Source organism: Sturnira hondurensis, unplaced genomic scaffold, assembly GCF_014824575.4.
Source record: "Sturnira hondurensis isolate 20B ecotype Veracruz unplaced genomic scaffold, ASM1482457v3 Scaffold0000256, whole genome shotgun sequence".
Lineage (NCBI taxonomy): Eukaryota > Metazoa > Chordata > Mammalia > Chiroptera > Phyllostomidae > Sturnira > Sturnira hondurensis.
Genome location: NW_028072887.1, coordinates 2,016,771 through 2,040,313, shown reverse-complemented (window position 1 = coordinate 2,040,313; position 23,543 = coordinate 2,016,771). Strand labels below are relative to the sequence as shown.

At 39.8% G+C, this 23,543-nt stretch overlaps 1 protein-coding gene across 1 annotated transcript in view; it reads left to right on the top strand.

Annotated features, from left to right (window-relative positions):
• MAP3K19 (mitogen-activated protein kinase kinase kinase 19) overlaps positions 1-23,543 on the top strand; it is an 86,591-nt gene that overhangs the window by 15,753 nt on the left and 47,295 nt on the right. The window contains exons 3-6 of the mRNA XM_037069700.1: positions 8,828-9,016; positions 10,963-11,117; positions 12,900-13,015; positions 16,239-16,351. Of these exons, the coding sequence (XP_036925595.1) occupies positions 8,828-9,016; positions 10,963-11,117; positions 12,900-13,015; positions 16,239-16,351 (573 nt within the window). The remainder of the gene's footprint in view (positions 1-8,827; positions 9,017-10,962; positions 11,118-12,899; positions 13,016-16,238; positions 16,352-23,543) is intronic.

Below are 23,543 nucleotides of genomic sequence, written 5' to 3'. Positions count from 1 at the left end.
GTCAGTTTTGTTTATCTTTTAAAAGAAGCAGTTCCTGGATTTGTTGATCCTCAGAATTGTTCTTTTAGTTTTTATTTCTTTTAATTCTCCTCTGATCTGGGTTATTTCTTCCCTTATACTTGCTCTGGACTGTGTTTTTGGTGTTCCTTCAGTTCTTGTAAGCATAGGGTTAGGTTGTTTATTTGAAATGTTTCTATCCTTTTTAGGTAGGCCTGTATCACTATGAATTTCCCTCTCAGGACTGCCCTCACTGTGTCCCATAAGTTTTGGAGTTCAGTTTCATTTTATTCCAGAAACTTTCTGACTTCTTCCTTGATTTCATTATTAATCCACTCATTGTTTAATAGCATACTATTCAATTTCCATGTATTTGAACATTTTTGAGTTTTTCCCTTCAGGTTGGTGTCCAGTTTGGGGCCCTTGTGGTCTGAGAAAATGCTTGATATGATTTCGATTTTCTTGAATTTAATGAGGCTTGTTTGTGTCCTATCATTTGGTCTATTTTTGAAAATGTTCCATGAGCATTTGAAAAGAAAGTCCTTTCATTCTTTGGAATGAAAGGTTCTATATATATCAGTTAATTCCACTTGATGTAGGGCATTATTCAATGCTGCAATATCCTTGTTGATATTTTGTTTGGAAGATCTATCCATTTTTTTAAGTATTTTATTTATTTATCTTTAGAGAGGAAGGGAAGGAGAGAAATACCAGTGTATGGTTGCCTGTCATGAGTCCCCTGCTGGGAACTGGCCTGCAACCAAGGCATGTGCCCTGACTGGAAATTGAGCTGCGATTGTGTGGTTCACAGGCCCGTGCTCAAGCCACTGAGCTACACCAGCCAGGGTGGAAGATCTATCCATTTTTGACAGTGGGGTGATAAAATTCCCAAGTATAAGTGTGTTGCTGCCTATGCCTTTTTGAAGGCAAATCCTCTGAGATTTTCCTTGCATATTTGGGTGTTCCTATGTTGGGTGCATATATATTTATGGATTCTTTCCTTGAGTATTAGGAAGCATCCTTCTGAGTCTCTTTTTATGGTGTTTGTTTTAAAGTCTATTTTATCTGATATGAATATTGCTGCCCTGGCTTTTTTTCCTGACCATTTGCTTGGAATACTTTTTCCATCCCTTGACTTTCAGTCTGTCTAAGACTTTGTTCTGAGGGGGGTCTCTTGTAGGCAGCATATTTTTAGGGTCATGGTTTTTATCTACTCAGATACTCTGTGTCTTTTGATTAGAGTATTTAATTCATTTACATGAAAGGTTATTATTTATTGGTACTTATTCATGACCATTTTGCTCCTTTTGTACTTGTGTTCATCTTTCACTCTTTTTCTTCTTTTTCTTAAAGCAGTCCATATAGCATATCTTGCAGTGCTGGTTTGGTAGAGGTGTATTCTTTTAGCTTTCTTTTGTCTGGGAAACTCCATATTTTGCCTTCCATTTTAAATGAGAACTTTGGTGGATAGAGTGGTCTTGGTTGCAGGCCTTTGCTTTTCATCACTTGGAATATTTCTTGTCATTCCCTTCTGGCTTGTATAATGCTTCTGTTGAGAAGTCAGCTGCTAGCCTTATTGGAGCTCCCTTGTATGCTACTTCTGCTTTCTCCTTTGCTGCCTTTAAAATTCTCTCTTTGTCTTTGAATTCTGCCATTTTAATTATGATGTTTCTTTGAGTGAGCCTCTTTGGATTCCTCTCAATTGGGGCCCTCTGTGCTTCCAGGATTTGTGTTAGTTTTTCTTTCATCAAGTTAGGGAAGTTTTCCATCATACCTTTTTCAAACAGGTTTCCTATCCCTTGTTCCTCTTCTCCTTCTGGGGTCCCTATTATATGGATAGTATTATGTTTCATGTTGTCCTACATTTTCTGTAATTTCTCTTCATTCTTTTTGAGTCTTTTTTCCTTTTCTTGCTCTTTCTGGGAGTTTTTTTCTACCTTTTCCTTCAGCTCACTAAATCAACCCTCTGATTCATCTAGCCGCTTTTGATTCCTTCTACTGTGTTCTTCAATTCACACATTGTATTCCTCATTTCCCCTTGGCTCTTGTTGATAGTTTCTGTGTCCTTTTTCATGCTGGTGTAATTCTTAGTAAGTTCCTTGTAGCTTCCCTGTAGTTTTTTTGTAATTCTCACTAAGGTCATTGAGCTTCCTTATAACCATTGTTTTGAACTCAATATCTGATAGTTAACTTGACTCTATTTCATTTAACACTCTTTCTGAGGATTCCTCCTTTCCTTTCATTTGGGAGTTATTTCTTTATCTTCACATTATTTGTGAGACTCTTTTTGTTTACCTCTGCTACCTAAATTGATCTGTTTTGACTCCCTGAGTTTGTGTTGTGAACTTTTATGGTAGGAGATCTGTGAGATTCAGTGGTGCAGTCTCCTTGGTCTCCTGAACTTGATGCTCTTGGGATGCCCTTTATGCTGTTTATGTTGGCTCCCTGGATATAATTGGGCTTTGATTGTTGTTGGGTCATTCTTTGGTGGGTCCTTCCCTCCAGGTGGTTGACTGAGGGTCACTTTGCTCACCATGTCTTGTATGCTGTTGTGTAGGTACTGTCAGAACAAAATGACAAAGCCCAGGGAACAAACTCAAATCCACAAAAATAACTCCCTCCTCCCCACAATCCTACTATCAACAGCAAATGAACCAGTATTTTTTAAAATATATTTTATTGATTATAACATTACAGTTGTTCTATTCCCCCCTCATTCCCCTCCACCCGCACACTCCCTCCCCCACCATTCTCCCCCCCTTAGTTTATAACCACGTGTCTCAAGTTCTTTAGATTCTGTATTTCCCCCACTATTCTCACCCTCCCCCCATCTATTTTCTATGTACTGTCTATGCTATTTTCTGTGCCTTCTCCCCCCTTCTCCTCCTCCCACCACCCTGTTGCTAACCCTCCATGTGTTCTTCATTTCTATGGTTCCACTCCTGATCTAGCTGTCCTCTTGGTTTGCTTTTGTTTTAGGTGTGGTTGTTAATAACTGTGTGTTTGCTGTCCTTTCACTGTTCATATTTTTCATCTTCTTTTTCTTATATAAGTCCCTTTAGCATTTCATATAATAAGGGCTTGGTGATGATGAACTCCTTGAACTTGACCTTATCTGAGAAGCACTTTATCTGTCCTTCCATTCTAAATGAAAGTTTTGCTGGATAAAGCAATCTTGGCTGTAGGTCTTTGGATTTCATGACTTGGAATACTTCTTTCCAGCCCCTTCTTGCCTGTAAGGTCTCTTTTGAGAAATCCGCTGACAGTCTGATGGGTACTCCTTTGTAGGTGACTGTCCCCTTATCCCTTGCTGCTTCTAGGATTCTCTCCTTCATTTTAGTCTTGGCTAATGTAATTATGATGTGCCTTGGTGTGTTCCTTCTTGGGTCCAACTTCTTTGGGACTCTCTGAGCTTCCTGGATTTCCTGGAAGTCTATTTCCTTTGCCAGACTGGGGAAGTTCTCCTTTATTATTTGTTCAAATAAGTTTTCCACTTGTGGCTGTTTCTTTCCCCCTTCTGGTACCCCTATAATCCGGATGTTGGAACGTTTAAAGATGTCCTGGAGGTTCCTAAGCCTCTCCTCATTTTTTTGAATTCTCATTTCTTCATTCCTTTCTGGTTGGATGTTTTGTTCTTCCTTCTGGTCCATTCCATTGATTTGAGTCCCAGTTTCCTTTCCATTGCTATAGGTTTCCTGGACATCTCCCTTCATTTCAATTAGTTTAGCCTTCATATGTTCCTCTAATTTGTGACTATAATCAACCAGTTCTGTGGGCATCCTGATAAACAGTGTCTTGAATTCTGCTTCTCAGAGGCTGGCAATTTCTCAGTTGCTGAGAGTTATCGGCTCTGGGACTTTGAGTTCTTCTTGCGCCATCTTTTGGGCTGTTCGTGCCTGTTCTGTACGTAGCAGGATCGGAGCCCTAAGGTGTTCACTAGAGCAGGGCAACTAAGTCGCTGGGTTGTGACGTTGTATGTGGGAGCGGGGTCAAAGAGGAACTATGGCGTCCCGACTGCCGCCTGCCGCCTGCCGCCTGCCTCCTGCCGCCGTGGCCCCCACCGGCGCCTCAGCCACCACCGTCACCGCAGCCACCTCCGTCACCAGGCCACGCATTTCATTCCACTCGAGTGTGCCACCGCCGTCAGCCCTCCACCACTGGGTTCACCCCCTGGGCCCTGCGCAGTCCATCTCACTGTGCGCGAATGTGCGACCGTGGTCAGTCTGCCCCACACCCCAACTGGTTCCGGGCTGCCTGCTTGCCTAGGTCAGGGGATCTGTCCTGCCCGACCCTGCTCCGCTGCTGGCTCCGTCCCTCTTACCGTCCCCGTTGAATGGTTGGTAGTTGTCGGACTTCCGTATAATTCAATTTTCTGGTCTTTGGGTGTGTCTTTGTTCTCTAAACCTTTGTTGTATTCAAACTTGGCTGTGGGAGAAGGCACAGTGTTTCCACCTATGCCTCCATCTTGGCAGAAGTCTGAACCAATATTAATAAGGGTTTAAAGAGATTAAGACTATTATAAAAAAGGAGAGAGATAAACTATGGTATAAAATCAAGTGACTTAATATGAACAAACTAGATGGAAAAGAAATGAATATTAAAAAAACTATGCAGGAAAGAAAATATCAATAATCATGAAGAAGACCACGATGGATTTTGTCTCAGTAGACTCTAGTACTACCATTTTTTTTTCTTTCTGGATCAGCCTCTGGTGATTTCAGGTGTTGACTCAGTCTGACCTTAGGCAGCCTGCTCCAAGATTGCCAGGAATCTACTGTTTGTGGCTGTCTCCTTCAGTTAACCTGGTCACTCTGCACTCAGCAGTCAGGCTTAAGCCCCAGAGGATAAGGCAGAATCCCATCTGGTGTTGGGGCTGTTGTTTATCTTCAGGCTGCTGCTGTTCAGAGGGGAGGGGTCTGCCTGACCAAATGGCTGCTGCTAAATGGGTGATGACTCAGCACCAGGATCCCAGTGATTGCTCTCTCAGTTCTCTCCTCAATACCTCTGTCCCCAGTCTCTCCTCAGACATCTCTAGCCTACTCTGTTCCCAGCATTACTGGAGCCCAGCTTTACCTGTGATAATTTGTGCTTTGGCCCTTTAAATGGTTCTTTGTCTCCAGCCATCCATCTCTGGCCCAGAGCAACCCTGCTGCTTTTTGCCACTGGTTGTTATCTGTGTACTCTTTGGGCTCCAGTGTTCTAGGCTGGACAGCTTAGGTTTTAGACCCTACATTTGTCAGTGAGATCCAACCAATTGCTTAATTATCCCTCCAGCACTACCACCTGTGGGCACCCAGCCAGCCTTCTTGAGTTTCCACCCCACTCCTCACCAGTCCGTTTGTGCTGAAGATGGTTCTGTCTGTCCGAAATTATAAGGCTTCTTTCTCACTATTGTCCAGTTGTTTGTTCCAGGTGATTTCTCCACAACTTAGTTGTAATTCCAGATTGGTCCTGGGAGGAGGTTAGTGTGGCTTCCATTCATTTCTCCATCATCTTGCCTCCTTGACACAAATTTTTCTTGAAACACTTTCTTACATCAGCTTCAGTTTGTTTTTTTTCTCCTACCTCCCTGGCAACATCTTCCCAACCTCAAGTATGGAGTATTTCTTCTCATCCATTAAATATTGATTTTTCTTAATAATATGGAGATGGCTCCTAATTCTGAAACTCAGCCCACATCTCTGTGAGCTTCCAACTGTGTCTGTCCACTTATATGTAACAAACATCTCAAACACAGCATGTACAAATTATCTTCATTTTCTCCCCCAATCTAATCCTTCTGAGGAATGACAGCATCACTATTCCTCATTTCATTAGATAGCATCACTATTTATTTATCTTAAATCATTTACTCATTCATACAATATTTATTCATGTTATAAGTGTTAGGTTGGAGTTTTTAAAGAAACCAGATGGATGCAGTGAGCAAAGGGGCAGGGTTTATTAGTGGGAAAAAAGAGTAAAATTGGGGCTAACCAAGGGTGGTTGAGACTCATGGGGGAAGGTGGAGAAAGTGGAGCCAACCAAGGGAGGTTAAGGCTCTCTTGGTTTTCTTAGGGCAGGGTTTTTAAAGGCAAAAACCTGCAAAGGGTAACTGGTTGGAGTGTCAGAGTCTGACTGGCTAGAGCTGGTTGCTGGGTGCTATTTCTGCTGATCATTGTTTTTGATACATATTGTCAGCCTCAAGTTAAAGCTGCATCCTGCTATGCTGGATAGGCCGACCCCAGACCCCAATCTTAGCCGAGCATCTGTTTGTCCTGGATAGGGTCAGCAAGCAGTCCCCCAGGCTGGCAGTTTCCCATTGGGCAGTTTCCCATTGGGCAGTTTCCCACCTGATGATTTTCCATTCCTCCTAGGCCTGCCTATGACCGCATTAATATTCTTTATTTCATTAAACAGCATCACCATTTATTTATCTTAAATCATTTACTCATTCATACAATATTTATGCATGAGATAAGTTTTCTTGCCCTTATGAACTTGCATTCTAATGAAGGCAAAACACAATAAACAAGAAAACAAGTAGCACTTAATTACATTACAAACTACTATTAGTGCTTTGAAATAAGCAGTAGAATGAATCATTTTTGCTCATTAGGTGGTCAAGAAAAGTTCTCACTGTGCAGTTAAATTTTTGCTAAAACTAAAGTAATAATAAAGAATGACATTTGAAGAGCAGCTGAGGCAGAGGGAATAGCAGAGCCAAAGGCTTTTTGGTTAGGGAAAACTTGCATGTGTGAGGTACAGAAAGGTTGTTAGAGCTTGCAGAGGGAGGAGGAAGAGCGGCATAAGATGAGGCTGGAAAGAAAGGTAGGTTCCAGGCCATGCAGGGCCACAAAGGCATGCAAATTTTTTTCAAAAACAGCTTTATTGATATAATTCACATATCATAATTCACATATCATAAAATTCACCCATTTAAAGTGTGGAATTCAGTGTTTTTTTAATATATTGATATGAGTGTGCAAGCATCACCATGTTTTTAAAACATTTCATCACCCCCAAGAGAACCTCTCATCCCCCCACCACCTCAAAAACAAGCAAACAAAAAAGAAACCTAATAAGCTCCAGCCAGTATTCCTTATCATCCCCTCCTCTCCCTTCCCTAGCCCTAAGCAACCACTTTCTGTCCCTGTAGAGTTTCTTATTCTGGACTTTCATATGAATGGAATCACATAGTATGTGGTCTTTGTGGTTGGTTTCTTTCACATGCTATTTCCAAGGTTCATACATGATGTAGCATGTCTCAGTACTTCATTCCTTTTTATAGCTGAATATTACTTCATTATATGGATATACCACCTTTTATTAATCCATTTGTCCATTGATGGATATTTGAGTTGTTTTCATGTTTTGGTTACTATGAATAATGCTGCTATAAACATTTCTTTATGAGTTTTGGCCTGGTCATATTTTTATTTCTCTTTCATTCTACTCCTAACATTCTTGGGAATGGAATTGCTGGCTCATGTGATAACTCTATGTTTAATTATTTGAGGAACTGCCAGACTGTTTTCCAAATTGGCTGTATCATTTACAGCAGTGTATACTGGTTCCAGTGTCTCTACACTCTTGCCAACACAACTGTTATCTGACTTTTTTGATTCTAGCTATTGTAACAAGTTTCATGTGAAAGTAGCTAAATATGGGAGACCTATTAGAAGGCTGTTGCATTGTTTCAGGCATGAGATTATGGTGTCCTGGTATGCTGTGACAGTAGGGAATACACACAAAAGTAGACTGGAATCAGATACCTGGGAGTTATCCTTGATCACCCTCAGCTCCCACATTTAATCAGCTCTGCCTCCTAAAAGTTCCTGGATTATACCCTCAGATGTCCATTTACATTGCCACTTCCCTTATTCAGTCACCATATCTCCAGGATCTCACTGGTCTCCCAACTCCAACTCTTCCCCACAGCAATCTATTTCAGCAGCTGGAGTGATTTTACTTATTTGAGCATGTTATTTCTCTGCTTAAAATTCTTTGCTGGCTCCTCCTTGCCCTGAAAATTATCACCCTAATTCCTAAAAGGAGTTGGTAAGGCCTTTCAATTTACCTGCTGATGGCTTACTTCATCACATTTCCTACTCCTCCTTCCCCCACCCTGAGCTCCAGCCCATGCATAACTTCTTCTAGAGCTTTGAATGGTATTTGTCCTCTTGTCCACTGTATTAATTTGGGCTCTTGTAACAAACATACCATAGTCTGGATGTCTCAAACAGCATAAATTTATTTCTTCATATTTCTGGAGTCTGGAAAGTCCAAGATCAAAGTTCTGGTTGATTCAGTCTCTAGTTAGAGCTCTCCTGCTGGTTTGCAGATGGCCAACTTATGGGCTGTCTGTTTATTGTTGGGGTCTCAGCACTAAGAACAATTCTTGATAAATACACTAGTCACTCAGTCCATATTTATTAAATAAATTATATCTTCACCATTTTGAATAGAATTTATTCTTTCCCTAGAAATATTTGTGATATTCAATAATCTATACACCTGAATTTTGGGGTTTAGTATTTTAAACTGCAGATGATACTAATAGGACTTGAATATTTTATGTGAGTTTAACATAAAATACTCACAGACTTCTAGTTTTAAAAAAAACTAGAGTACCCTCAAACCATTCATATCATGGAGATTTTTTGTTTCCCAAATTTAAAAAAGACAAATAGCTATCACCTGTTTCCAAATCAGTCCTTCATTTTTTATGCCTCTCTTATTCTCCTTTCCTGTGTCATTAATCAAAGCCACCTCTAAGTAAGTTTTCTACTCAGCTGTGATTAGACTATTGGTGTCCAAAATGCTAAATAAGAATGTTGTGGTGTTTCAGGTTGTTGAGTTTCTTCTGGAAAAAGGAGCAGATATCACCCTTTGCAATTACAACAATCAAACCGCAGTCCATGTGGCTCATTGTGATGTCCAAAGAAAACTCCTGGCCACCAATGCAATCCAGACTCCCCAAATGCAACTTCTGCAAAGTTCATGGCAAGGTGATCTTGAACATCTTCAACAATTGTTGGTCAGTCAAGTTGGTATTTGCTTCTGCCTCGGGTGGGTTGGTGGGTGGTAAGAAGGGCACAGACTATATGACTCTTTTTAAGAAAAATAAGTTCTCTTAAAATGCAGTCCTGGGAATTTTCAGGCAGGTATATGACAAAGAATCATGGTCAAACAGGAAACTGGAGTGAAAAACAAGATAACAAAAGAACAAAGCAGCAGCCTATTTCCACCTTCCTCCAGCTGGATTCAAGTCAGCTACACCCTCGGGAAATGATGGGCTCCTGGGATGCCCCTAGAGAGCTACTGTCAACTTGCCCAGAAGCATTCCCTTGACATCTTTGCCATTTGTACAATTGCTGTTTAGATCCCTTTGGACTAGTTACAGTTATTATCTTTATCCTGAAAAGGGAATCAGAGAGCCTATGCTTTACATAATATTTAGTTGTGACTAAAGGAATTAAGAGGACACATTTTAAAAAATGTTTTCTTCTTAGGGTATTGATCTTCTTGTTTAGATTTTCAACCCATAGATACTCTTTTCCAGTGTAACTTGCAAAACCATATACATAATGAAGGACATTAATTATTGGTGGCTCCTGTCTACTCTTGGTATTTACATTCGGAGATTCTGTCAGGTCACATGACCTATCTGAAAGGAAATCAATTGCTGCTAGGGAACAGTGTCTCCCATTCCCTTATGGGAGAGATACAAATAGGCAAAGGAAAAGAGAATTTTATTCTAGTCACCTGGAGTTTAAGAAAATATACAACAACATCCAAAGGACTCTACATTTTTTGTTGTATTAAACGATAGCCTAAAATTACCATACCTCATAAATTCCAGCTTAGAATTTTTTTAAAGACAGTACATTTTTTGAATGGCATTTGCTGCAGTTGTGATCCAATGTCTATTTTTGTGACCATATTTTTCACCCTTAAAGACTGGCAGCCAGGTTTTAAGAAACTGGTATGTGTAACTGAATCCATAAGTTAAACAACAGACACTGGAAATCATGTGCTGTTGTGAGACGATGCTCAGCTCAAAACTTGCATGTTAGTTCTAACTAATAATAAACTTTGATTTTAGAAGTGGTTTCTTTTTAGAGACTGAAAAAAAAATGTTAACTAATTAATTCCCACAGCACCCCTCTGAGGTAATATCATTATCTGTAGTTTTTCCCTGGAGAAACTGGGGAATAGCGATATTGACTATATTAACATGGCAAAAAATGAAACAGAGATGAAAATTAGTGAGTTACTTTGGTCTCTGAAATAAACAATTTGGGTATTTGGACTTCAGTAGCTTTTCAGTTTTGAATTATCCAAACTTAAAATTTAAATAATTAAAAACATTAAAACAACAAACATCTGTATATCCACCATTTGATTATATAAACACAGTTAAATGAATGGCTTCATTATTGTAAGTCAGTCATTCATCCCACCAATGTTTATGAGCCTGTGTCAGACACTCTGCTCTCCAATCATCAAAACAACCCTGCGGGGAAAACACTGTTGTTCCCACTTTACAGCTGAGGACTCTGAAGGACAGTGAGTAGTGTTGCCAGATTTTGCAAATAAAAATATAGAACACTCATTTGAATTTGAATTTTAGATAAATATCATTTTTTTAGTATAATTGTGTCCCAAATGAAAACTATTCATTGTCTAACTGGTGGTGCCCCTTATTTCATCAGGGTGATTTAATCACCTTTGAACAGTGTCCTTGATATAACCCTATCAGAGTGATTAAATAACCAACTTAAAAATCTGAAATTCAAACCCAGTTCTGTCTGCCTCTCAGGCCTTTGTTCTTCCAATCCATCAGCTTCACCTCAATATACATACTGAAAAATACTGTATCGAAGTTAAAATAAGATTTTGGCCAAGCAATGAAAATGCAAGGATTAGTGTAAATAGGCATTCAGGAAAATATAATGGAAATAAAATTTCACATTTTTAAAGGCATCTGAAGAATTCCTGGACATGAATTTCCCAAATCAACATGGCTTGACCCCCCTAATGCTGGCTGTGAGAGATGTGGACCTGTTTGAGGGCCTTGAAATGCTGACAGCCTACAGACCCGCAGAGGTCCTGTCTGAGCTCCTCAGGCATGGCGCGTGAGTACGAGTGGTCGGGCAACAGCAGGGGGAGTGCGCATGTGCCATTCTTCTTCACAGAAGTCATGCCCATTTTTAAAATTATACATACTAAATGCATGTGCATGTTCATAGAAAGGACTTCACGGTTGCAAGTGATATACAGATGTTAGATGTTGCTCTCTATTATTCTTATTACATAGGTCCTTTGTTTTACTGGTTTAAATAGTTTTTCTTTTGGTAGTCACTGGGAATGTCAGATGATTCTTTAGTATGTAGCTCCCTACTCCCAAGATGTTACTGGAGAATTATTTAATGGACAATACGAAAGCATTGGCCATTATCAAAAGCAACTTATAATAATGATTTGAAATTATTCTAAAAATTACTGCATGCCAACATGCTCTTTGAGGAGAGAGCAAGTAAACACTTAAGTAAAAAAAAAAAAAATCAGAGAAGGTTAACAAACAGTTTCTCGTGTTAGAATTTTAGTTTCCTAATACTGCTTTTTACCTAAATATCTTGTCATCAAATAAGAACTGATGACCCAAGCTCTTTCATATGGATTTATTTTGGAAAAAAAAAAGGAAAAAAGGAGCCTCAAAAAGAAAAGTATAATCTAGAATGTGAGCTATTTTAGAAGTATTGGATAGTATAAGAGGTTGAAGATGGAAACTTGAAGGTACCTCAGAATTTAGTATTGACAAACAGCTGAGGAGATGGTTAAAAATTGAGCTTACTGGATACTGCCCTGGAGATGGTGTCCAGCAGTCCTGGAGTGGGGTCCTGAATACAGGACAGCAAAGGATGCCACATGGAGAAACACAATCATGGCAGATGAGCAAACTAAGGTCCCAATAAGTTAAATAACTTGCTTAAAGCCACATATCAAGGTAGATCAAGGTAGTGGCAATTTCCTGATCCTTGATTTTATGCTGTTTCTTTTGAATAATGACCTTTGTTGGAGAAAAGACAATAATAGAATATTACTGCCCAGTCCCATAATGACAGATTCTAATTCAAAGGTGTTAGGTCAAAGACCATGATCAACTCTCTCCTTCCCCCAAAACATGACTAGGAAGTTTTATTGTTGTTTCTCTCACCATAACCTGTTGATAGGATTATCATCATTTACCCCTGGATCTCTCTGAGCTGATTGATGTCTAATCCTAGGACTCAGTACAGGGTGGAGAGGCTCTTAGTGCCATTGCAAGGAGCCCTACTCTCAGCCAATTGAGTTTAACAACCACAGGGCAAAGCAAAGGGAAATGAAAAGACCATGCAGACAGGGATTTTAAGACAAGAGCATTCCACTCAACCAAGAGCCTATGAAATAAGCTTAATTTTAAAGAGAGATTCTATGCCATTCTACTATTTTGAATGATTAAAGAATTTTGTGTTAGTATTAGAAAAAAGATATATCAGGAAAGTAAGCAGTTAGCTGGAACATTGGAAAGAAAAAGACTGAAGTCAACTATTTAGAATGATAAGATAGTGCTTGATCAAGATGTTTTTATCTTTGCTTAATTTATACATCTCTAAAGCATTATGAAAATTTTTGTACAAAATTTTTCTGCAAATATTAGGATGTTTTTAGAATGGGAGTGGGAATAAGATATATAGTATTCCCTTTTATTTAACCATCTTGAAAAATTATCAGTATTTCATACATTTGAAGTCATTATCCCCAAACTACATAAGATTACTTTTATTTATTTGATGTCAATGCTTTTCTTCCATATTCATCTTCTTTTTCAACAGATTTAACTAAATAATCTTTGATGTTAATTCTATTCCCCGTAGAGACCCTAAACTCTGTGATTTTAGTGGAAAATCAGCATTACATTATGTATCACAAATAAAGAGTTTAAAGAAACAGCAGTTATTGGACATTATAATGAATTCTATGCCAAAACCAGGTAAGTATTTCTATTGTACTCTCAAATTTTCCCAGCTATAAGAGCCCTACTAGAAATCTTTTTTTCACATGTATTCCATGGACCGACTCATTTGAAGAAATCTAGCCAACAGATATTTACTGAACAGTGTCTGACAGCCCATGGCTAGGTTCTCTGGGGAATGCGAAGAGGCCCAAGACACGGTCCAAACTTTTGAAAGTGTTCAGTATGGTTAGGGATATATCACATAAGTCAGATGAGAAAGAACTTACTGTGAATCCGAGAGGGAAAAAGGACATACGGTGGTTCTTGAATGCTGGATAAGATGTGGTAGGGAGAATAAAAGAGAGAAAGTTTGATACAGGTGGGGAAAGAGAGACTGAGCAAAGACATAGTGACAGCCATAGCAAAAAGCGCAATGAAAAATAATGCCACTGAGCACAATGAAAGGCACAATGAAAAATAATGCCACTGAGCAACACGTGACTTTGTGAAACCTGATTGACTTTATTGTTTAATTGACTTTTTCTTTGAAGCTTCTGGGCAGGAAACAATGCATACCTAAAATAGATTTCATGGAGAAGGTGAGACTCAGTCTTTTCCTTGAAAAAAAGGTAAGATTTGAACTTGAGAAGCAGAGGCTCTATGCTGTAGAGGAGTGTGGTTATCCTAGGGCCAATGAAGAGAGTAGAACTGAAAGTTCATGTCAAGGAAAAGGAACACCAGACATCAGATAGACAACATCATACATACATATCTTATTGGATGCATAACATCATATATACATATACACAGGGAAAAGGAACACAAAACATCAGATACACAAAGAAACTGCTGTGAGGGCAACTTTGTCTGCAAGTCCCCCCTGTCCGTCATGGATGAAAACGAAACTACCAAGACATGATCTGCTTGGGGAGGAGAGGTGGTCAATCTCTCATAGGAGAAGGACCAAGAGCCCCTTCCTCAAGGGCTTTTATTAGGTTCTTAACACACAGGAATACAGGTAAAGCTCATCAATCAATGTCAGGTGGCAAGGATCAAACAATAGATAACATTTCAAAGAAATCTGAGGGCTTAGTCTGAGTCAGTGTCTGTCAGGTAAGGGGTTGCAGAAACTTTGGGAGACATATTCATTTCCTGCTTGGACCCTTATCATATGAATGAAAACACTCTTAGCAAAGCAGGCTTCACAGGACTTTAGGAACTCTTTCTTATGCCCGATCACCCTGGAACCTGCTCTAGCTGGCAAAGGGCTGCACTGCCTTCCCAGTCATAGGTTTTTAGGCTTAAGTGGATTAGAGCCAGGAAGTGCTTCTCCCAGACAGAAATGGGGACTCGGGCTATGTCAAAATAGCCAGGGGCAAGGGTCCATCACTCCCTTTTTGCTGCAGCCCCCGAGTCCTTCCTTGAGGGCCTCCTAAGTGATCACGTCTGGCTTAGGTTGCCCCTCCTCTGAGGGGTCCTACCCATCACTGACTAACCAACCAAGCATTGGGGGCCAGAGATGGATGAAGCAGAAGCAGCGCTCCTGCCAGGGAGATAAGCTTTGTCTCCTTAGTGGTTCACAGTCTGGAGGTTGCTCACTCAGCCTTAGCCATGAAAGGCAGTTACAACTCCTGAAACCAGGCAGACAGTAGCCAACAAACTGGGTCTATTGAGGACCCATTAAGTATAAAGCTGAGGATATAATTTTTCAATGTCCGCTATAATTTTTGGTCTCCCATCTTCATATATGCTGGGGTACTGTTGGCTGTTTGCTCTGTTCCTCCGTGGATTGGCTAGGTTTTTCTCCTGTGTGTAGGGGGAAGTGGAATCTGCTCCCTCTTACCTCACTGCCATCTTTTCTCCCCCTGAGGATATAATTTTTTTCAATAAAATAGAATCACTGAAGAATTCTGAACCAGAGAATGATGAAACCCATATTTTAGGAAAATTAACCTGTTCTTATTCTGTAGGATGGATTCAAAGAAAGAGACTCATGGGAGGGAGTTCTGTTAAGAAAGTGTCAAAGTGTCCATGTGTGGTGATAAGAACCAGGAAGAGACCTTGGACAAGGCGTGGTAGTGGGCCCGAGAGGTGCTGGATGTGGTGCATTTAAAAGATGTTGTGAAAGAAGAACTCACAGAACTTAATGTAAAGCTGATAGAGGAGACACAAAGACGAGAGTTGAGGAAGGGTTGCGCCGAACATGATTCTGAAGTTTCAGCCCTGGGAGGTGGGGAGATGGAAAGACAATAAATAAACCAGAAGAACACTGATTTGGTGAGGATATTGAAGGTAATGTGTTCTAAAACAATGGATTGATGGAACCCTGGCCCTGTGAAGTAACAGCTTTCTGTAGGACAGAGCTTCTGAGAAAGGATGGGTTGATGTGTTAGTCTGGGAGTTCTCTACACAAAGAAGATTGTGAGGACCTGAGAATGGACAAGATCATTGAAGGATTGATGATGGTGAGAAAATTGCAGGAGATTGAGGCAAGGAGGTGCACCCACCGTTAGAGAGTGGTGCGCACATAGGGTCTCAGCGGAGTGAGAGAGGAAGGAGGAGAATGGGGAGAGAGTTGCAAGAGGAGTAAATGGAAACATCAAATTAGAAAAGAGGTTACAAAGCAGATATGGTAAGGAAGTGAGAAGTTTCAGTGGCAATATAGAGGCAGAAGATAGATGGCAAAGAGTAAAGAAGAAAAATGTGGGGAAGAAATAGAGGGTCTGAGCATAGAACACTGGTTCAATTTTGTTTCAGTTACAAGATAAATGGAACAGCCATTGGAGGAGGAAGACGTTTTCATCCAAGAGCCCATGCTTATTGAAGAAGTGTCAATCTAGCAGGAGCGGGGTGAATATGATGAGAACAGTGCCCCTCAGAAGCTGACTGGGAGTTCACTGTTGGTTGTTCAAACTGTCAATTTAATGTGGCTTCAGTGCTAGACAGGAGGTGTAGCTGAGTATCTTTACCTTTGGCAGCTATAGAGCAAATGCAATTTCCAGCCCATTGTTAGGGGTTTCCCTCAGCAACTTTGCCTAATTTAAAAAACAAACAAAAACCCATTCATTCTGTGGACTCTTGTTGTTCTCACATCTGTTCCTGTGGAAATTATCCCCTGAAGCTTCATCAGGATCCCAGACCACTATTTCAGGAAAATATTTGACAAATGGAACTTATTTTAAAACCAAGAGCTAGATCTTCCTGTGAAATTGCTGGAGATGAGTCTTATCAAAACATGTTGTTACATTTCTTTTGGCAGAAAGACATGCTGAATCATTGCTTGACATTGGTCATGATACAAACTCTTCTCCAACGGATATGACAGTTACTAAGAAACAAAATATACTTCTGCAAAGCATCAGCAGCAGTGAGGTAAGATGTTCTCTTTAAAAAAATAAGCCAACAAAAAATGGATAACCTACTCCATCTACTGCTTCATTTGTGTTGCTTGAATATTTTATAACAATTATATACTATAATTAAATTTTAATATAATCATAAATAAATTTAAAGCACAATAAGTATGACATTGTTCTTTGAGTTTAACCACAGAACAGTAACCAGCTAGTCAACTCTCAGTCTCATGTCTTGTGTGTGTGTGTGTGTGCATCTCATGCCAAAAAATATTGTTGCATGCACACTAAATAAAAAAGTGTAGCTTGTTTTTATGTTTGTTAATATGGAAAAGGAGAAGATCATGAACTTGAGCATGTCAAACTCATCACAGGGTACCACAAAGGAGATGCCTCCTCATGTCCCTAGCCTGTGATGGATGACTCCACAAAAAGTCCCTCATAGTGCAGTAACAGCACTGGTAACAAAGATTGTCATCCACAGGAAACTATGGAATCACACACAACAAATTTGTAACAGTGGTTTTCTGTGGGGAGAGACATAGATAGATTTGGACTTTACACTGTTATCCTTATTTGTACCTCTTGAATTTTTATAAAATTAACATAGTCCAAACAGTTAAAATATTACTACTCAATATTTTATTGATTAGAAATATATGGCCACAAAGTTGTTGATTTTAAAATTCAATAAGGTATAGGCTATAATATTTGTAAGCAATAATGAGTTTTGAAGATGAGTAAACATATTTCAGTCCCCTTTGCTTTTCAAAAATCTTCCCAAAGCAACAAAGAAAATTTTAACTGTTTTTTTTACTTTTTATTTTGAAGTAATTGTAGATTCACAAGAACTTACACATAGAGACCCTTTCTACCCTTCACCAGCGTTCCCCAACATGAGCTATTGTCGGAACGATAGTACGTTGTCAAAACTAGAAGACTGACACTGACACAATACGAGACCACAGACCTCACTTGGATTTCACCAGACTTTGCATGCATGCCTTTCTCTTTTTATTTATTTTTTTTCTGTTTGTATGTGTCTGTGTGCAGAGTTATATGACATTTTATCCCCTAAATCACCACAATAAAGATACAGAAGTGTTTGGTCACCACAAAGTAATCCTCTCCTACTACCCTGTTTATGACCACATACAACCCCCTTCCCTAACTCCTGCCAACTACTGATCTGTTCTCCATCTCTTTATATTTTTTTCATTTCAAAATGTCATATAAATGGAATTATCATACATGTAAATTTGTGAGACTGGCTTTTTCTATTCTGCGAAATGTTCTTGAGATAGACCAAGTTGTGTGTGTCAATAGTTTATTTGGATTACTAAGTAGTATTCTATAATACAGGTATTTAACCATTCATCCATTGAAAGACATTTGGTTTATTTCCAGTTTGGGGCTATTACAAATAAAGCTACTATGAAAATTAGTGTACAGGTTTTTGTGCACACATATCTTTTTATTTCTCAAGGACACATGCCCAGAAGTCCAATTATTGTCATGTGTGTGGTAAATGTATGTTTAAGTTATTTTTTAAAATGCCACACAGTTTTATATATATACACACACACACACACACACACACGCGCACACATTTTGTTATGCTATGACTGTTGTCCTATTTTTTCTCCTCTTCATTCCCCTCCTCCCTATACTGCCCAATCCACCAGCATTCCCCCACCTTAGTTCTTGTCCATGAGTCATACATAGAGGTTATTTGGCTTCTCCAGTTCCTGTACTATTCTTAACCACACCTCCCCCCATCTATTTTGTACCTACAATTTATGTTTCTTATTTCCTGTATTTTCCCCCATCCCCCACCCCTCTCCTCTTCCCTGTTGCTAACCCTCCATGTGATCTTCATTTCTGTGGTTCTGTTCTTGTTCTAGTTGTTTGCTTAGTTTGTTTTTCTTTTTTTTAGGTTCAGGTGTTGATAGTTGTGTTGGCTGTCATTTTCTGGTTCATATTTTTTATCTTCTCTTTTTTTTTAGGTAAATCCCTTTAACGTTTCATATAATAAGGGATTGGTGATGATGAACTCCCTTAACTTGACCTTATCTGGGAAGCACTTTATCTGCCCTTCCATTCTAATTGATAGCTTTGTTGGATAGAGTAATCTTGGATGTAGGTCCTTGCCTTTCATGACTTGGAATACTTCTTTTCAGTCCATTCTTGCCTGCCAGGTTTCTTTTGAGGAATCAGCTGATAGTCTTATGGAAACTCCTTTGTGGGTAACTGTCTCCTTTTCTCTTGCTGCTTTTAAGATTCTCTTCTTATCTTTACTCTTAGGTAATTATGATGTGCTTTGGTGTGTGCTTCCTTGGGTCCAACTTCTTCGGGACTCTCTGAGCTTTCTGGACTTCCTAGAAGTCTATTTCCTTTGCTACATTGAGGACGTTGTCCTTCATTGTTTTTTCAAATAAATTTTTAGTGTCTTGCTCTTCCTCTTTTCCATCTGGCACCCCTATGATTTGGATGTTGGAATGTTTAAAGTCATCCTGGAGGTACTTAAGCCTCTCCTCATTTTTTGGATTCTTGTTCCTTCATTCTATTCTGGTTCAATGTTTATTTCTTCCTTCTGCTCCAAACTGTTGATTTGAGCCCCAGTTTCCTTCTTATTACTGTTGGTTCCCTGTACATTTTCCTTTATTTCACTTTTCATAGCCTTCCTTTTTTCCTCTAATTTGTGATCACATTCAACCAATTCTGTAAGTATCCTGATTACCAGTGTTTTGAACTCTGCATCTGATAGGTTGGCTATTCCCTCCTCGCTTGGTTCTATTTTTTTTATCTGTTCTTTCATTTGGGGCATATTTTTTTTTTATCTCAGTGAGCCTGTTATGTAGTAAGAGGTGAAGCCTTAGGCGTTCACCAGGGCAGGGCAACCCATGTTGCTGAATTGTAGTGCTATATGTGGGGGAGGGGTCTGAGAGGGAACAATGCTACTTATTCAACTCTCGGCCAGCTTTCAGTCACTTTCCCCACTACCCACCAGCAAGTTTGGGCCCTTCTGGTGCTAATTTCTGGGTGGGTAGTTTTGTGTATGTTCTAGGATCCTGTGGGTTTCTCCAGCAAACTCTCCTATGAGTCTGGGGCTTTCTTCACCGCCTCAACCCCGACAGGTTTTTTCAGTCAGAGGTTGAGGCTTTATTTCCTCATGCTGGAGCCCTAAGTTGCATGGTCTGTCTCACTCCTCAGTTGTTCCTCCCAGTTTATCTGCAGGCAAATGTGGGACTGCCCAGTCTGCCAGCCACCGCCTTGCCTACCCCAGTCCTCCAGCCACTGCCTTGTGGAGAGTCCTCTACCTGCCCGCCCCTGCCACCCGGACTTTCTGTCTCTGCCCATCCTACTGGTCTGGGTGAATGTTTCTTCTTCAACTCCTTGATTATTGGATTTCTACACAGTTCAATTTTTTTGGCAGTTTTGGTTATTTTTTGTTTGAAAATTTTTTGTTGTCCATATTTTGTTTGTATGAGGAGGTGAAGTCTATCTGCCTATGCCTCCATCTTGGCCAGAAGTGCCAAACAATATTCCAGAGTGACTCTACTATTTTACATTCCCACCAGCAGTAAATGAGAGATCCACCTTTGTCAGCATTTGATACTTGAGCATTTTTTAAATTTTAACTATTCTGATAGTTGTGTCATGATATCTCATTGTGGTTTTACTTTGTATTTATGTAATGACCAATGCTGAATATTTTTTCATGTATTTGTGTACCAGCAGCATTAATCATCTGTTTAAGTCTTTTGTTCATTTTCTAATTGAATTATTCATTTTCTTACTGTCAGGTTTACAGAATTCTTTATATATCCTGGACATATAATTCACAAATAGTTTTTGCTAGTCAGTTAGAAAAACTTGGCTTGCTTTTTTCACCCTTTTGAAAAAATAATTTTTATTTTTCAATTACAGTTGGTATACAATATTGTATTAGTTTCAGGTGTACAGCCCAGTGATTAGACATTTACATAACTTATGAAATGATCACCCTGATAAATCTAGTACCCATCTGATACCATACATAGTTGTTACAATATTATTGACTATATTCCTTATGCTGTACTTTATATTCCTGTGACTGTTTTTATACTGGCAATTTACACATATTAATCTGTTCCCCTTTTTCATTCATCTCCTCTATTTCCCCTCATCTCCTAGCCATCAACATATTCTCTGTATCTATGAGTCTGTTTCAAGTCTGCCTGTTTATTTTGTTTTTAGATTCTACATATAAGTGAAATCATATGGTATTTGTCTTTCTCTGTCTTATTTATTTTACTGAACACAGTATGTTCTAGGTTTATACATGTTATTTCAGAAGGCAGGATTTCACTTTTTATTCTGGCTGAGTCATATTTTATTGTATGCAATATGTACTTCTCTTTTTTATCCATTCATCTATTGATGGACATATGTTGCTTTTGTATCTTACCTATTATAAATAATGCTATAATGTAAATAAAGACCCTTTAACATTTCTTGTACTACTGGTTTGGTGGTAATGAACTCCTTTAGTTTTTTCTTGTCAGGGAAGCTCTTTATCTGTCTTTTGATTCTAAGTGATAGCTTTGCTGGGTAGAGTAATCTTGGTTGTAGGTCCTTACTTTTCATTATTCTGAATATTTCATGCCAGTCCCTTCTGGCTTGAGGACTCATGGACATGGACAACAGTGTGATGATTGCTGGGAGAGAGGGGTATAAGGGAAATAAAGGGTAATGGAAAAAATACAATAAATATTAAATTTTAAAAAAAGTTTCTGTTGAGAAATCAGCTGATAGTCTTATGGAACCTCCCTTATAAGTAACTGGCTGCTTTTAAGATTTTCTCTTTGTCTTTAACCTTCATCATTTTAATTATGACGTGTCTTGGTGTCGGCCTCTTTGGATTCATCTTGTTCAGTACTCTTTGCACTTTCTGTACTTGTATGTCTATTTTCATCACCAGGTTATGGAAGTTTTTCAAACAGGTTTTTTTTTAAAAAAAAAAGATTTTATTTATTTTTATTTTTAGACAGAGGGGAAGGAAGGGAGAAAGAGAGGGAGAGAAACATCAGTGTGTGGTTGCCTCTAGTGCACTCCATACTGGGGACCTGACAAGCAACTCAGGCATGTGCCCTGACTGGGAATTGAATCATCGACCTGTTGGTTCACAGGCCAATGCTTAATCCACTGAGCCTCACCAGACAGGACTCAAACAGGTTTTCAAGTCCTTGATCTCTCTTCTCCTTCCAGTGCCTCCATTATGCGAATGTTGTTATTCTTGAAGTTGTCCCAGAGATTCCTTATATTATCTTCATTTTAAAAAATTCTTTTTTCTTTTTGTTGTTCTGATTGGGTTCTACTCCCTTATATTCCAAATCGCTGATTTGATCTTCTGCTTCATCTACTCTCCTGTTAATTTCCTATAATGTACTCTTCATTTCATTTATTGTTTTCTTCATTTCTGACTTGTTCTCTTTTTATTTTTCTGTCTTGGTTTTATGTTTCCTATCTCCTTGTTGAAGTTCTCACTAAGTTCATTGAGCATCCTATAACATTGTTTTGAACTCTGTAGCTGGTAGTTTGCTTGCCTCCATTTCATTTAGATCTTTTTCTTGAGATTTTTGCTATTCTGTCCTTCGGGACATGTTTCTTTATCTCCTCATTTTGGCTGCTTCCCTGTGTTTGTTTCTATGTATTACGTAGAACTGCTACATCTCTGGTCTTAACAGAATGACTTTCTCTAGTAAGTGTCCTATAAGGTTCTGTGGCACAGTCTTCCCTGTTCACCTGAGTCTAGCACTCTAGGTGTGCTCCCCCCACACCTCCTGGGTGGGCTGTGTGCACCCTTCTGTTGTAGTTGAGCCTTGATTGCCATTGGTATATCCTTGGGAAGAATTGACCACCAGGCAACCAGGCAATTGGCTGTGAGGAACAGCTGTGACTACAGCCGTGGTGCTGCTGTGCAGGGGCTGACCCCATAGAGCAAGATTTGCTTTAGTGGGACTTTGATGCCTACTGAGTCCTCCCCTTGAATGTTTTGCTCATGGAGGTGGTTGGGTTGTAATCTGGTGTGTCTGAAGCACTGGCTCTGGAGCTTCCCAGGAGGTGCAGATCAAGGTCAGCCACTGCCTGTGCCCTGTCCAGAGCCACATGGCATGAGCTACTGGGTGATATATACATGGCTGCTACTTGTGATAGGCTTGGAGTTGCCAGGAGAGTCCATGCTTCAAACTAAGACTTGAGCTCAGAGCCACTAGTGCCAGGGCTGGGGCCACTTAGCATGAGGTACGAGGCATGTAGAGGCCAGATATTGCTTGTATGGGGCTTGTGAACCTTTTTTGATATCTTAGGAAAGTTAACATTATGAGCCAAAACAGGCCATTTGTATGGAAAAGCCACTGGAAATGGCTGGGTTGGAATTGCAAATTGAGTGGGGTAGGGTCTCAGGGAATCAGCAGGGCAGGGCAAATAGTGTTAGCTAGGTTTATGAAGACTTGGATATGTCACCTACCTGCCAGCTCTGTGGGAGGATGGCTCAGCAAAGAACAATGTCATCTGCCAGCGCTTCTGTCTGTTAGAAAGCGGCCCCTCCAACTCTCACCCCAAAACCAGACAATTCATTTTCTCTCCATATGTCTCTGGTGACTTTTGAGCTGCTGCCTCAGAGCTGGAGCTCAAAGCTAGTGAGTCTGAATAAGTACACACATGGGCCATATAAGAGGAATGCCTGGGACTCCAGAAGCTCCTCCTCTCACTCAGCCTCAATCCCTGCTGGTTTTTACAGCTAGAAATTGTAGAGACTTTTCTTCCCAGAACTGGAACTCTTGGCTGGGGTCCTGGTGTGGGGCTTGGACATCTCACTTTTCAGGAGGGACCTCTGCATCTGAGATGCCCCGCTAGTTTTTTTATCCACCACACGTGGGTGTGGGACCAACCAGTTTCACATCTCTGCTCTTCCTCTGAGTCTCAGTGTGGCTTCTTCTTTATGTCTTTAGTTAAAGGACCTCTCTTCAACCAGATTTCAGGTGTTTCTGAATGGTGGTTGTTTTGTAGGTTAGTTGTAATTTTGATGTGGTTGCGGGAGGATGCAAGGACCACATTACCTACATTGCCATCTTGACTGGAAGTACCTCCAGGCTTTTCACCCTTTTAACAGGTCTTTTATGGAACACAAGTTTTTAATTTTGTTGAAAACGAATTTATCTATTTTT